The sequence below is a fragment of the Nyctereutes procyonoides genome, unplaced genomic scaffold (assembly GCF_905146905.1).
Source record: "Nyctereutes procyonoides isolate TBG_1078 unplaced genomic scaffold, NYPRO_anot_genome, whole genome shotgun sequence".
In the NCBI taxonomy this organism is placed as follows: Eukaryota; Metazoa; Chordata; class Mammalia; order Carnivora; family Canidae; genus Nyctereutes; species Nyctereutes procyonoides.
In genome coordinates, this window is record NW_026575159.1 from 29,140,190 (window position 1) to 29,154,478 (window position 14,289).

General features: G+C 55.7%; 1 protein-coding gene across 1 annotated transcript in view; it reads right to left on the reverse strand.

The window, feature by feature from the left end:
• The window catches only part of COL22A1 (collagen type XXII alpha 1 chain), a 242,116-nt gene that overhangs the window by 148,176 nt on the left and 79,651 nt on the right, over nucleotides 1–14,289 (reverse strand). Inside the window, exons 12-16 of the mRNA XM_055314212.1 lie at nucleotides 12,510–12,563; nucleotides 11,570–11,623; nucleotides 10,564–10,617; nucleotides 8,793–8,837; nucleotides 271–324 (exon numbers count right to left, since the gene is read on the reverse strand). Coding sequence (XP_055170187.1) covers nucleotides 271–324; nucleotides 8,793–8,837; nucleotides 10,564–10,617; nucleotides 11,570–11,623; nucleotides 12,510–12,563 — 261 coding nt within the window. The remainder of the gene's footprint in view (nucleotides 1–270; nucleotides 325–8,792; nucleotides 8,838–10,563; nucleotides 10,618–11,569; nucleotides 11,624–12,509; nucleotides 12,564–14,289) is intronic.

The following is a 14,289-nucleotide window of genomic DNA, read 5'->3' on the forward strand; positions in this document are numbered from 1 at the left end:
GTTTGTAATCCTTAACTCTTGCAGAAGAGCCTGCAATGAATATATCACGCCATCCATGGCCTTTACCGTGGTTAGAAAGGATGGAAGGGGCTGTGCTCTCTGGGATCCCCATCCCCTGGTGCTGGAGGATCCACAGGTGACCATAAGCGGGGGTCTGGTCCCTAGGCCTCCCAGAGCCTCCAGCTGAACCGGACACCAAGGCATTCAGGCCCTACAGAGCTTTGCATCAGGCTCCTGTCTTCTAATAAAGCTGAGCCCATGTCCACTTACCTGCTCTCCTGTCTCTCCACGCTTCCCGGGGAATCCATCCAGGCCTCGCTCCCCCTGGCAAGAGGAAGAACAATGAAAAGGTTAAGAACAAATGGGCCTCCTTGTGGTCAGTGCCATGAGATGCAAAGGCCCTTAGTGTCCAACTGTGCTAACCTTTTACTCTCTACTCAGTATCTCCGGTTACTGGAGAGCCAAACACACACACACACACACACACACACACACACACACACACCAGCCTAGAATTTATGGGCATTGGGGCTCAATGCGCATACATTAAAGGTCAGAGAACCCATATTCCGAAATCTGCTTTGTCTTTCCCCAATCTGTGACCAAGGCAAGGCCACCTTGCCTCTCTGAACCACACAGTTGTTTCTTTCTTTTTTTTTTTTAAGATTTTATTTATTCATTCACAAGAGACACAGGCAGAGGGAGAAGCAAGCTCCCCGTAAGAAGCCCGATGTGGGACTCGATCCTGGATCCTGGGATCACGCCCTGAGCTGAAGGCAGACGCTCAACCGCTGAGCCACCCAGGCGTCCCATACACAGTCTCTTCATCTCATAAAGCCAAACAAAATAATGGACTTGTGGGGTTTGTAACACAGTTCATAAAACTGTGAGCATATTTACACATCGTTCATTCATCCAGCGGATATGTATGAGCATCCGCTGCATTCCCAGTGCTTGGAATTAAAAGTGAATTGCTGGCTAAGGGGAAGCAATCATCCACGCAGCCCTCTAATGCCCACCCATCTGCTTGTGCTCAGAGCGGGACTTGTCTTTCTTAGCTGTGTAATCCTGGGCAAGTCTCGTCACCTCTGAGGCTGTTTCTCTTAACCACGTGTCATGGGGAAGATGATAATCCCTTCCTGGGAAGACATCCATGACTAAGGAATGAGTCAGCAATGTTCTCTTCCTCCACACATCATCAGGTTAGTGGGAGGGAGGGCCGACAGCAGATGGGGAAACTGAGGCCCAGCCAGAAAACCACTCAACCCCAGTCCAATGCTTGCACTGGCACCAGAACCTGGGTCTCTCGACCCTTCTTCCTCTATTTCTACTATCCACAGCCTGTGGGTCTCTTCCATTGAGCTGGCAAGATCTCAGAACCCATGGAATCCCATGCTCTCACATCATAGGTGAGAAAATTGACCTTAGAGATGGAGACCAGAGTCACACAGAAGCTTTGTGATGGGGCCATGAATGAAGACAAGGGGCTCCTGGCATCATAGAGCTCTCTTCCTTAGAGAGGGCCAGCCCGCTGAATGTCACCCCTGAAGGGGGCACTTTCCCAGGCAGAGCAAAACAAAGCAAAAAAACATGTTGACCACGTATAATTTTACCAGGCTTACCTTAAAGGGGACAGTGCTGCCTACTGCTCAAGCCCCATTTCTTACACCCTTGCACCTATATAACAAGATCGCTGAAGCCCAAAAGCAAAATTTCTCCTAATGCAACTCAGGACAGCTGCAGGTGCACTGCCAGTGTGAGCCACCTGTGTCTCTGGCTAGCAGGTAGAGAGCAGGGCCGGGTGGGACAGAGCTGGAGTGCCGTGGACAGAGCTGGAGTGCCAGGTGGGACAGAGCTGGACTATAGGTGGGACAGACCCGCAGCTCCAAGTGGGACAGAGCTGGACTGCCAGGGACAGAGCTAGAGTACCAGGTGGGACACAGCTGGACTGCAGGTGGGACAGACCCGGAGCACCGGGTGAGACAGAGCTGGAGTCCTAGCAGATGTGTGTGTCCCCAGGCAGGGGGATGAGAAAGACAATGGCCAGCACAGGGTGGATGAGGGGGAGAGAGAAGCTGAGGGAGAGCGGAGACAGAGACAGACAGACAGAAGACAGAAGACAGCCCTCTATGGAGCAGGGTCTCTAACTGACACGCCCCTAGAAGCCCAGCTGGGGCATGAGATGGGTGGAAGCAAATGGAAGAAGGGAGTCAGAGGCAGAACTAAAAAGGGCAGGTCCCACCTAAAGACCTGACACTTACATCTGTCCTGCTGTTGTTGGACTTTTTGGTCTTGCCACCACTACACTGACCACATAAGCACGACAGGGGACAGGGTTTGGACAGCTGACCACCTGCCTGGTTCCCAGCAGATGGTGGCAGCCAGGGCCCTGGGGGGTGTGGAGTACAGGTGGCCACAGCTGATCCCAAAACTTGGATGCAAAGCCTGGCTCTCCCCCTCCCAAGCTGTGTGACCTAGGACCAGGCACGTGGCATCTCCATGACTCAGTTTCCAGTCTACAAATACAGCAGCTACCTCTGGTAGCTGCTCTGAGGGTTGGATGAGCTAATATATGCAAAAGGCTTAGAACAACGTGTGGCACCTGGAAGGTGTCATGTTAAAAGCTGGTTAAGCAAAACAGAGTGACCATGTAGGACGAGGAAAGAGGGAAAAGAGAAGCCAGCTGCAGGGGCCAGCAGACAGGAAGTTCACGAGCCAGGAGGGTGTGATGTGAACGACCAGAGGACGGAAGCAGGGGGAAGAGAGTGAGGAGCCAGGGCCAGGGAACTCAGTTCTGACCTTGTTTTCCACCAACGCGGGCTGCCACCTGCAGGGTCTACACCGCTCTGAGATTCAACCTCCTCACTGGGTTGAAATCGTAAAAAGCGAGAACAGAAGAAAGGTGGCTGTATTCCAAGAACCCTAAGACCTCTTCGGACACTCACAGTCCTTAACTGACAGGGGGTGTGCTCCATGCAGAGGGGACGGGAGCCTGCCCGCGTCCTGAGCACCTTCAGGTACCGGCTGCGTAGGCAGGCTCTCGTTTGACCATCCAGTGAGCCCTATGAGGTTAAAGGGTGTCACCCTGGGACGCTCGACTCAAAGGAGGAATGTCTTGCATTCATGGAATCACTCCTGCCCAGGAAGCTCTCTGGAGAGTTCCACACCCTTCCCAGGACCCCTGCCCCCCCCCCCCACCCCAGGCCTCATCCTCCTGCTGCGGTTCTGGATCTCAGACAGCACGGCAGCGCGGGCCCCATTGCCCTGGAAAGCCACCCTGGCCCAGGCCTGGAGGCGGCCTGGTGGCCTTGACCACTCTTGGGTGGCAGTGGTGGCCTGGACGGCGCTGGGGGCACGCGCGTGGGGTGTGTCTGCTGGGCACTTGCCACAGGAAGCCTTTACCGTGTGAAAGAGGGAAGGCGCCTCCATGACCCCAGCACCCAGGGGGTGTTGAGCAAACACCTGTCACCATGAGACCTGGTGGGCAGCTCCCTTAAGCCGCCCCGGAGGAGGATTGAAGGGGATTCTCACTGTCGGCAGAGGTGGGGCTGGCACCCCCAGGACGGATTACGACCTCGGGCACTCCAAAGCCCCCACTTGGTCTCGTTACTATTTAGGGAGGCCCTCCCAGGGCCAGGGCTGTGCTTGCCTTCACAGTGTGCCCCCCATGACACCCAGAGCCACTGGGACAGGCATCGCTGCATCAGGACGTGGGCTGAGGAGCTTGTGTGAGTGCCCAGGGTGAGAGCATCTCTTGTCTCTGATCCCAAAGCCGCTGGTAGCAGTTTACTAGGGTGGCTATGCCCTGGCTCCCCCTTTCCCCAGGGGGCTCAGGAGTGTGAGCGTCACATCCACCCGAAGTTGTCCTGGGAGCTCGGGTCTCCAGACAGAGCAGGGTGCCCACCACATCCACCTCCTGGCCCCTTACAGAGTGGGTTCCCCCCCTTCCGACGGACTCCCCTTGCACCCTGCCAGCTGCCACAGGCTCAGTAGACCTGCTCGGTCCACTTGGGCTCTACTGCCCTCCATCACCAGGATGCTCTACACCTGCAGAGCCTCCACACCCTCTGTGTCTGCAGAGGCACCTCCTGGAAGATCCTTCAAGGACCGTCCCCCACCGTACACAGAGCACCCCACCACAGGGCCGTCTGGAGGCGGGCTCGGTAATGGATGGGCAGTGGCTCTGGGTGGCTTGGCTCCAAGCCGCACAAGGCCAGGCGACCGATGGGCCTGTCTCAGAGGCAGATGGAAACTTCCTTCTTGCTGAGGTAAGAAATCAGAGAGGTCTGCGAGGAAATAAACTGTTGTAAGTACCCATCAGATGTAAGAACTGGAAAGCAGCCGAAGGGATGATGTAGTCCAGGCTTCTTGACAAACGGGAAGTCAAGGTGTAGAGAAGGGACCAGCTCACCTCAGAGTCGCCCAGAAGGGCAGCGAGGAAGTTGGAATATGCCCAAAGCTGAGCCAGCAGAGCCCAGGCTCACGCTTCCCCTTCTCTCCGTGGATATTTCCCTGTCTCTCTCTCTGTCTCTGGCCCTCTTTCTGTCTCCCTACCCTCTGCATATGGCACATGACACCCAGGACTGTTCTACCCATTTTACAAACATTAACACAGTAGATCCTCACCTTCTGTAATACAGTTACTCTCAGTGTTGAGGAAACCTGAAACATGGATGTTAAATTACTCTCCAAAGGTGACCCTGTTTGCAGAGCCCAGAGCTGGGATTCAAAACCCGGGCAGGCTGGCTCCAGGAGCATCATGCAGGACCTCCTCTCTGCCTCAGTGAGCCACCTGGAGCAGCCTGGGGAGCCAGGCCAATGGGGCGTTGGCCGAACATCCTCTCCTGGGCCTTCCCTGGAGGTGACCCTCCTCTTTCTGAACTTCCCTGTGAGGGGACACCTCACAGGGGGCAGGGCTGTGAGCAATCTGCAGAGAGAGTTCAGGGGAACATATGTTGTCCTACGTTTCTGGTAACGCTTCAGGCCTGGTGTGGCATGGAGGGGAAAGCTCATGTTGGGAATGAGATGTTTCAGCACTTGCTATCTTTATAACGGGCCACATGGCATCAGGAAATAGCCTCTGGGCTCGGTTTCCCCAATTGAAAATAAGAAGAGATCTCCAGGCTTCTCTAGAGAGAGATGATTTAGGATTTTGATAGAAATGTACCATTTCTTGACTGGACAAAAGTCTCAACACAAGACTCTAAAAGCTTGCTGGAAAAGCAGCCCAATGCTGCATGGGGGAAAGCAGTCACCTCCAAGCCGAGTTCTGGCAAGAAGAACAAAACACTGAGTGTGCAGAGACTGCCGTTCCCCTGAAACCCAGGTGGGGCAAGGAAGTATGCGTGGAAATGTTGGTGACATGGACATTTTGCTTCTGTCCTCTTGTCTGACCTCCCGATGAGCTTTGGGGGAAGACATGAATATTTCCATTTTGTAGATGAGGAAACAGAGGTTCTGGTCAACCCTGCGGCTGCCGCAGCCCCTACGTGGCAGAGCTGGCTCTCACCAGGCTTGTGAAGAGTCCTCAGCTCAGCACTGCAGCCTCCACTGAAACCCTGGGGAACCCAAACTCACTGGTCCCCAGAAGTGCGGCTGGAGCTGCTGCAACCAGGAAACTCAGTAGAGCATCTTCCGGATTGTGCTACGTTCCTGCTCCGGCCCCCGGCGCCTTCTCTCTGTGGCATTTCCTAGCTAACATTCCCATCCAGCCCTGTGACATCACCCAAGCCTAGGTGCTAAAATGCACCTTCTGAATCCACCTTGCACGTGCTCTAAAAAAGTCCAAGTTCATCCACCGGTTAGTGAAGGCCAACCTGTCACCTGGTTCCTGCATCGCTCATCCCCCGAGCCCAGTGCCGCATCCACAAGTCCACGGAGGAGGACAGGCCGCGTGCTCGGTGGCGGGTGCTCCCTTAGGGAGGGAGGACCCAGAGACGAATATGGCGTGAGCGCTGCACCCACGCGGCAAGGGGTCTCCATGTGTACGCGGAAAAGAGAGATGAACTTGACGCAAATGACCAGTCAGGGTGCAAACCGCAGGGCTCCTAGGGGCACTAAGTGGACAAGCCTCAGTAGGAGCTTGGGGGAGGCTGCATGAGGAGGCCTGTTTTAAACCCCAGGCCAGGGTCTCTGTGCCCTCAGGTAACCCCCAAAGGAGAATTCCACACATCGGGCTTTCATCCAGCATCAGTGCTGAGCTCACCGTGCACTTTGGACACCAAACCTGAGCTCCGCTCTTGCTGTCCTAAACCCCAGCCCTTCTATAGGGTTAGTTCCCCAAACCCTGCCTCCTCGTTCTCTCAAGTACCAGAGCTGCCTGTCAAGCCACACCACACTGTGCCTGAAGTCTTGGTTCTTCCAAATGCCACCTCCAGGTCCCTGCCATGTAAAGAAAGGGGCACAGGGCTATAGAAAGGAGATCTCCAGGCACGCACATTTGTGACCACATCAAAACATCTCAAAAGAGATGCAAATCCCAATGACCAGGGGGTAAAAGATTTTGCTTTTTTTTTTCACTTATAATGATGAAAATTTAATATGCAAACACGAATCATGCTTTGGAGCCTGAGGTGGGATACCCCCGAGGCCCTGCCTCCCTGGATTCTCAAGAACCTTTTGGAAAGTGACTTGGCACTGTGCTTCAAGGGCCACGCACAGACCCACGTTCTTTGGTGATCTCACTTCCAGGAAAGCAGCCTAAGGAAATAAACCTAAATTTGAAAACTAACTAAATAAATATGGCTGTCGGCTTAAAAATATTCACCCGAGCATTATTCTTGATCACGAAAAGCTGGGAACAACCCTAGGTGATCAATAACCGGGGGATGAGCGCATAAATCACCATCTATCCATGTGTCAGAACGCTGTGCAGGCATTTAAACTGAGTCACAGAGGGGCACCTGGGGGGCTCAGCGGTTCAGCTTCTACCTTTGGCTCAGGGCGTGATTCCCAGGTCCCGGGATCGAGTCCCACATTGGGCTCCCTGCAGGGAGCCTGCTTCTCCCTCTGCCTGTGTCTCTGCCTCTCTCTGTGTGTCTCTCATGAATAAATAAATAAAAATCTTAAAAAAAAATAATAAAAAATAAAATGAGTCACAGAAACTCTACAGCAGCACAGGGCAGAAATACCGCATGTAGGGATGACAGGCCAGGCGGCAAAGCTGAATGCCTTATGTGTGTCTATGTAACAGGAAATCAGATACATAAGAACAAATCCGACAGAAAACAGGCCAAAGCGCTCCCCATAGTTGTATCAGGATGGTGAGATTACAAGCTCGTTTTTCCTATTTTCCAAGTGCACTGATATAAAATTAAAATAATGATTTCTTATATGATAGTTAATGATAACTTCTTATATGGTGAGAGGAACGCGTATCACTGAGGACAGAACAGGGGGAGACTCTGAAGACCCACCTGGGACGTGACTCGGCACGGAGGGCTCCGTCCCAGCCCTGCATCTGCAGGACGGGCCTGCGGGTCCCGAGGATGCGGTGCCCACCTCTGTGCGGGCCCTGTTCCCACCCGCCGGACCCTGAGCAATTGACGACAGTCGCTCACATGGAAGGGTCTGGTGTGGGGTCACCTTGTGGTACACTGGCTTATGCTATGAAGGAACGGTGACCCCCCCAGTTCCCCTCAAGTGTGCCGGCCGCTGTGGCAGTGTGCACTTGAGAGTGTCAGCTTGGATGTGTTCCCAATGCCCAGTGACAGAGGCTAATTGTGGGTCCCCGACACAACTGTCACCACCCACCCTCCCATTGGTCTGAGAGTCAGGGTAACCGAAGAGCAGAGAAGTTATGTAATTTTGCTAAGTGAGATGTGAGCCCATGAAGGCACCCGGGCTCCATCAACACCCCCCTTCCCCACCCTGGCCTGGAAACCCTAACCCGCCTGTGCGAGGGGCTGTAGTGCCTGCAGGAGCTGAGCCCATGCCCCCCTGGCCCTGAGCTTACACTAGGGTGGGAAATAAATGCCCCGTCCGTACTGGCCCTCGCCTGCCACATGTGCACGCACACCATCACATACACACGCATTGCACACACATGCATGGGCTCCCATGTACATACACACAGGCATCCATGTGCTCACACATGCAGGGGCTCCCATGTGCACATACACACATGGGCTCCCACGTGCACACAGGCACCCATGTGCACACGTAGAGGCACCCTGTGTACACACACATGGGCTCCCACATGCACACACACAGGCACCCATGTGCACGGACACAGGCACCCATGTGCACACACATGCAGGGGCTCCCACGTGCACACACGTGCACACACACACACAGACATCCACATGCACACACATACAGGCACCCATGTGCACACACATGCAGGGGCTCCCACATGCACACACAGGCACCCATTTGCTCACACACACATGGGCTCCACCATGCACACACAGGCATCCATGTGCACACACACAGGCACCCCTGTGCACACATGCATGGGCTCCCACCTGCACACACACACAAGCACCCACGTGCACACACACAGGCACCCATGTGCACACACATGCAGGGGCTCCCACGTGCACACACAGGCACCCAGGTGCTCATACACACAGAGGCTCCCACATGCACACACACCACAGACATCCACATGCACACACACACAGGCACCCCTGTGCACACATGCATGGGTTCCCACGTGCACACACACGACACCCATGTGCACACACACGCTGGCACCCACGAGTAAGCATAGCACAATCAGTCCCAGGCACCATCCTCCTCTTTTCTATGGAAAGTTGCAGTGACAAGTGGAGGCAGATATTCATAAATACCTTTTCTCCTCGGGCTCCCTTTTCACCCCGTTCTCCTTGGAGACCCTGTGGGGAGAGGGGAAGAGCAGAACACGTCTCAGTCCAGCGTCTCTGACCTGAAGGCCTGAGGGCCCACGGACAGGCTGCCCCGGGAGGAGGGAAGAGCCTGTCTGCTGGGACTCTCCCTGCACTCCTCCCTCAGGCTTGGGGTGCAAGGTGAGCTCTTGGGGCTGGCCTCCCGAGCCAGATTACCCACGTCCTCCTACCTAGGCTTGAACACACCCTGGCTCCCGAGCTTCCCAGGCCAATGGTAGGAACGTGGCTTTGGAGCCAGTGCCCCTGCCACCTAGAACCTGCAATCCCTCGGTGATCACGAAATCCAGATAAAAAAATCTGGGTGCCTTTAAGCCACATCCCTCCACCTCCTCCGGGGCGAGGGCTCCTGCCCTGTCCTGCATCCCCTCCACCTTCCTCAGGAGCAGCACCCGGATCCTCTGCTAGGAACCCCCTCCCCTGAGCAGAGTTACAGAAGCGTCAGCCAAGTCAAGACATTCTCTGCCTCCCTCGAGGAGAATGGGGAGCCCCGAGGACAGTGCCCCTATTGCTTCAGCATCGCGTCCCCACAGCCTGGAACATGCCCACCACTTGATACCCATAAGCACTTGCTGAATGAATAAATGAGTCCTTGAACGACTGCATCACTGGTTATTAGCACAGGAATCTTGTAGAAGCTCTGCTTGCAGGTTACTGCCTCACACGGCCTTGCAGGGGTGGAGAAGGACACAGACATGCCTCTGCCACATGTGGGGCATGCAGTGAAATGCCAGGGCCACCGGCACCAGCGCATGACATCACAGGTTCTCCCGGGCGGCTCAGGACCAGGCCAACAGCTCGGTGCGTGGCCCTCCTGGAGAGGTCTGAGTATGTCCTGTGCTCCCATGGCAACTCCCTCCAGTCCCTACTCTCCTCTCCTTTTCTGGAGGAAAGACCCTGGGACATTCCCAAAGAGGACGGACACTGCCCAGGCCCGCCTACTGGTTCGGGGGATAATACCCACATCTCTGTCCCTGGAGAAGAGGCACAGGGGCCAGACCCACAGGCCACTATCCCAGAGGGCACAGGCTCTGTGGACCATGCAGGCCTCTGGCGGGAGCTGGACATTCTTGCCATTTTAATGCCATCCAAGGATCTCGGCCGGACACACAGAGATCAGAGGTGTTGAATGTCTTGCACCCCCGAGGCAATGCAGGCTGCCTTGCTTGAAAATGACCTTTCACACTGCTTCTTTCATGGGGAGCTAATCTCAAATCTCTTAATGAGAACCCAAAATAGGGTCAGACACCCAAGAAGCCCCTTTGCTCCTTACACACCATGTCTATTTGCTCACCGCTTACTTCAAGGGGCACATGGTTACCGGACATTCATCATGGGTCTGGCACTGGCCTAGGGGCTGGAGAATTAGCGGACGGGACGGGCTGGTAAAAATGGCTTCTTTAGGGTCAGGTATCAGAAACGCCTGGGCTGCCAGGTAAAAGTGCAGATCCCTGGACTTCACCGTCTGGGAATGGGGTCCTGGGAAGGTGCATTTACACTTGATCTCTGGGGGCTTCCTAAGTGCCATAACGTTTCAGCATTTCCACTCTAGGAAGAGACATGAACACGTCATTGCCATTGACAAGTGCAAGGCAGTGGGTCCTCCGTGTAGACACAGGAGGGGGATTTGTCAGGGGGCCTGGGCCCCGATCTCTGGAGGAGTGAACAGGACCCCTTCCAGAGGCAGGTCTTTACTTACAGGAGCTCCAACGTGTCCGGGAGGCCCGGGGAGTCCAGGTGGTCCTTGGAATCCCTGCGGAAGAGTGTGCACCAGAAAGGTGTGGGCGGGGGAAGGAGAGGCAGGGGGAGAAGACACAGGGGAAGGAGACACAGGGGTAGAGGCAACACCCAGAGATCCCTGCTTCTCCCCTGCCTGGCGGAGCAGGAGTCCCCATGATTCACACCCCAGTCTGCTCAACTTCAAGGAACGGCTGGCTAGAGGGCAGTGCCTCCGAGCTGCAATGACGCCAGTGCAGCAAGTTCCATTTCCACGTGTCCTGCGTGGCCTTCCTACGATCTGGCCAGGATCTGAGCCCAGCTTCTGAGAAACCTGCCTGATTCTTGTGGCTCCTCATTCACCCTCCGCCCCAGGGCGAGCAAAGCGTGGGACAAGTCCTGACAAGGCCCCCGAGGCTCCTCTGCTGCCTGGACCATGACCTGCCACAGATTTTAAGCAACTAATTTGGGACTATCTAGTGAAATCTGTGAAAATTACACTGTGCCTTTCTTTGGTCAAAGCTACCCTAATTTTGGAGATCTAGTCTATTGAAGTAAAACGCAGTACAGGAAGAGAAGCACATATAGACACCCCCCCACACACACACACGCATCGACTGCCGTATTGATTTTAGCAGGAAACAAATGAAATTAGAAACATTTCAGGCCACAACAGGGAAAAGGCTATGTAGGTTATGATGCACCCATATCGTGGAATGAAATGCATGGATTAGGAGAAGAGGTGTGGAAAGGTGTCTCTAATCTGTCATTGGATGGAAAAGACAAACAGCAGAGCATGCCATGATTCACTCTTTTGTGAGAATTCAGGAAAAATCACGTAGGCGAGGATAGATACACATGGGCACACACGCGGTTATAGGGCAAGGGTGAGGAGGGAAAGCATTCTAGGCCCAAAGCAACCAGTTTTGCGCCAAGATTTACCCGCTGGAAACAGCAGAGGGATGAACACAGCTGAAAGGGACACTTACCCGCATGCCCACCTCGCCAGGCAGCCCTGGCTCTCCTGGCTCTCCTGGCTCCCCCTGCACACACAAAAGAGCGCTGGTCATCACCCGGCAGGACACAGGCCCAGGCATGCCAGGACAGCCCAAAGCCGCAGGCGTATCCACGTCTGGAACTCCAAACCCCTCGCAGACACGAGGTGACCACCAGTGAAAGAAGGCCCAGGCTGCCCTCGGAGACCTTCCATGAGCCACGGAGCCCGTCTATATTGCCAGGGGCACATCCCAACCCCCCTGGCTCCTGATGCTGGAGGTCAGCACAACTAGATTCAGACATAACAGTGGAGAGAGCATAGTGACTGGGCTGACGAGGGAGGCCGTCTTCACGGAGGAGTCTGGTCCCCTGGAGGGGAGCAGAGGGGTCTGCGGAGGATGGAGCCCCTTTAGGCTCTCAGGGGAGAGGGTCCCTTTGTCCTGGAGTAGACTGGCCTGCCCAGTCGATCACTCTCCGGCTGCGCTTCTGGAGCGTGTTCTCATTCAAAGGCGGGGAGGGCAGAGAGGTAGAGTCGGGGAGCTGACAAGAGGGAGGCCAGGGGGCTGCGTGTACGGGACAGGCTGCTGCTGGGGTTGAACCCTGCCTCCTCGGGCTGCAAACCAGGGACCTGGGCCAAGCCTCCACTTTGGACCTGAACTTGGTTCCAGGCCTGGGCAGTGGGATAAGACCCCCCTGTGCAGAACTGCATGTCCATTGAGTGGGAACATGGTTCCCAAGGGCACACAGGCAGTGCCCGGTGGCAACAGATGCTTCTGGTGTCATTAAAACGACGAGGCTGACCTCCGGCAACCCAGGAAGGTCCTGGTGCAAACAAGCCCCAGCTCGTGCCCGGCTCGAGTGCAGGCCGCCCCCCTCAAGGACTCAGGCTCTGACCAGGCGGTGGCCCGTGGGGAGGTGGAGGACGAGGCGTACCCGCATGCCTTTGCTGCCGTCTCTCCCAGGGGGACCAGGCGGGCCCAGGGAACCCTAGGGCAGAGAAGGAAAGTAATCAGTGAGGGATAGAGAGCCCAGGAAATGCAGATTCTCAGGCTTCCCCGGAGCCCTACAGCATCAGCTGGGGTCCACATTTTACCAAGATGCCCCAGGGAACCAGTTGCACCTGTCAGCCCTGTGCCCCTCCTCGAACTCACAGTGTGACCCTTCCTTGCTCCAGGCTCAGCGTCACGCACCCCAGAGCACGGCCTTCTCAACCTGGGCCCGATGCTCCTTTGTCGTGCGGGCTGTCCCGGGCATTGCAGGGTGTCCAGAAGCATTTGTCCCTATGCGCCACTCACACTGCCCAGGGCTGACAACCAGAAATGTCTCCAGATACTGCCAAATGCTCCCCGGAGGCAAAAATCGCCCCTGGCTGAGCACCGTTGGGCTAGAGCCGGTCATCTAGAAGGATCCCTTAAGCCGGGACACACTTGACTCTAACAGATCACACGCAGAAGCCGGTGGCAGGCTCACTCCTGGGGCAGCTGTGGGGAGGAAGGGGGCTCGGGCCGGGCTGCTCGTCCCCCACACGCCCCCCCACACGTGATGGGTGGTATTTAAAACCAGGGACTCCAGGGTCTCTGAGCTCCTGTGGGGCTCTGACACCATTCAATTCAAAGCAAAGGATTCCATCAAGACCTTCAGCCCAGCGCCCCGCTCCGTGGATTTGCCGTGGGACGCTGAGCAAGTCAAGGTGTCTTTCCAGGCTCTCCCATCTGCAAAATGAGGGTATTGGACATTCAAACGCATGTGCCAACTGATGAAGTAATACTTAGCAAGCACCGTGTGCTGCAGCTCGTCATAGTACATTTCCAGTTTTCACCCATAAATGAGGACACGTGCGTGTCTGTGGACACGCACACACACACACACACACACACACACACACACACCTACTCTACAATTTCCGTGAAGTCCCTTCCGAGGACCCAATGTTCCTTCTGAGTCAGTGTGATACTGAAAAGACAGACAGAAGGACGCCTGTGGCCCTAGTATCAGACGGACGTGAGCCTGCGTCCCAGCTCTGCACCCTTGAGGGTCACCGGCCTGTCACCTGCGTGGGCGACGAGGCCAGCAGCAGGCTAGCTGCCGGGTGAGCGAGGGCTTGGAAGTGAAGCTCATGCTCAGCTGTGGGGACGCCATCGGGCCTCCGAGCACCACACGGGCATCCCAGCTGCCCTGCCCGTGAGCCCTGAGGGACTAGACAGACTGCGCTGTGCAGGTGCACTTGTGGCCGGGGAACGGTGCCGTGTCCTGTGTGCCGTGTGCATCATAAGCTGGTGGGATGGTCGCTGGAGAAGCCACCCCCCCCCCCCGCCCTCCTGGAGCGGGTTCACGGTGAAGATGGGGCACCGGTGCTCACACAACACACTCCTCTGCCAGTAAGCGGTGTCTGGTCCTTAGACTCGGGCCAGGAGGCTCTAGTCCTAGAGATGGAAGGGATTCATTATGTTGAGGCGGCTTCCAGAGGGGATGTCTCCAGGTGGGGCAACCTGGGGAGCGTGGTGTCAGGGACCGGGCCGAGGGAATGCCGGCCCCTGCCACCTGGAAGGAGGCAGCCACGTAGCCACTTGTGGCAAATGACTTAATATCTGGGAGCCGGGGGTGGAGGCAGTTCTCAGTTTCACTTTCTGTGAAATGGGAACACTCACAGCTACTGTGAAGCTTGAGTCAGTATTAAATGTCTCTGCAGTGCTTCACAGAACATTTCCAAGGT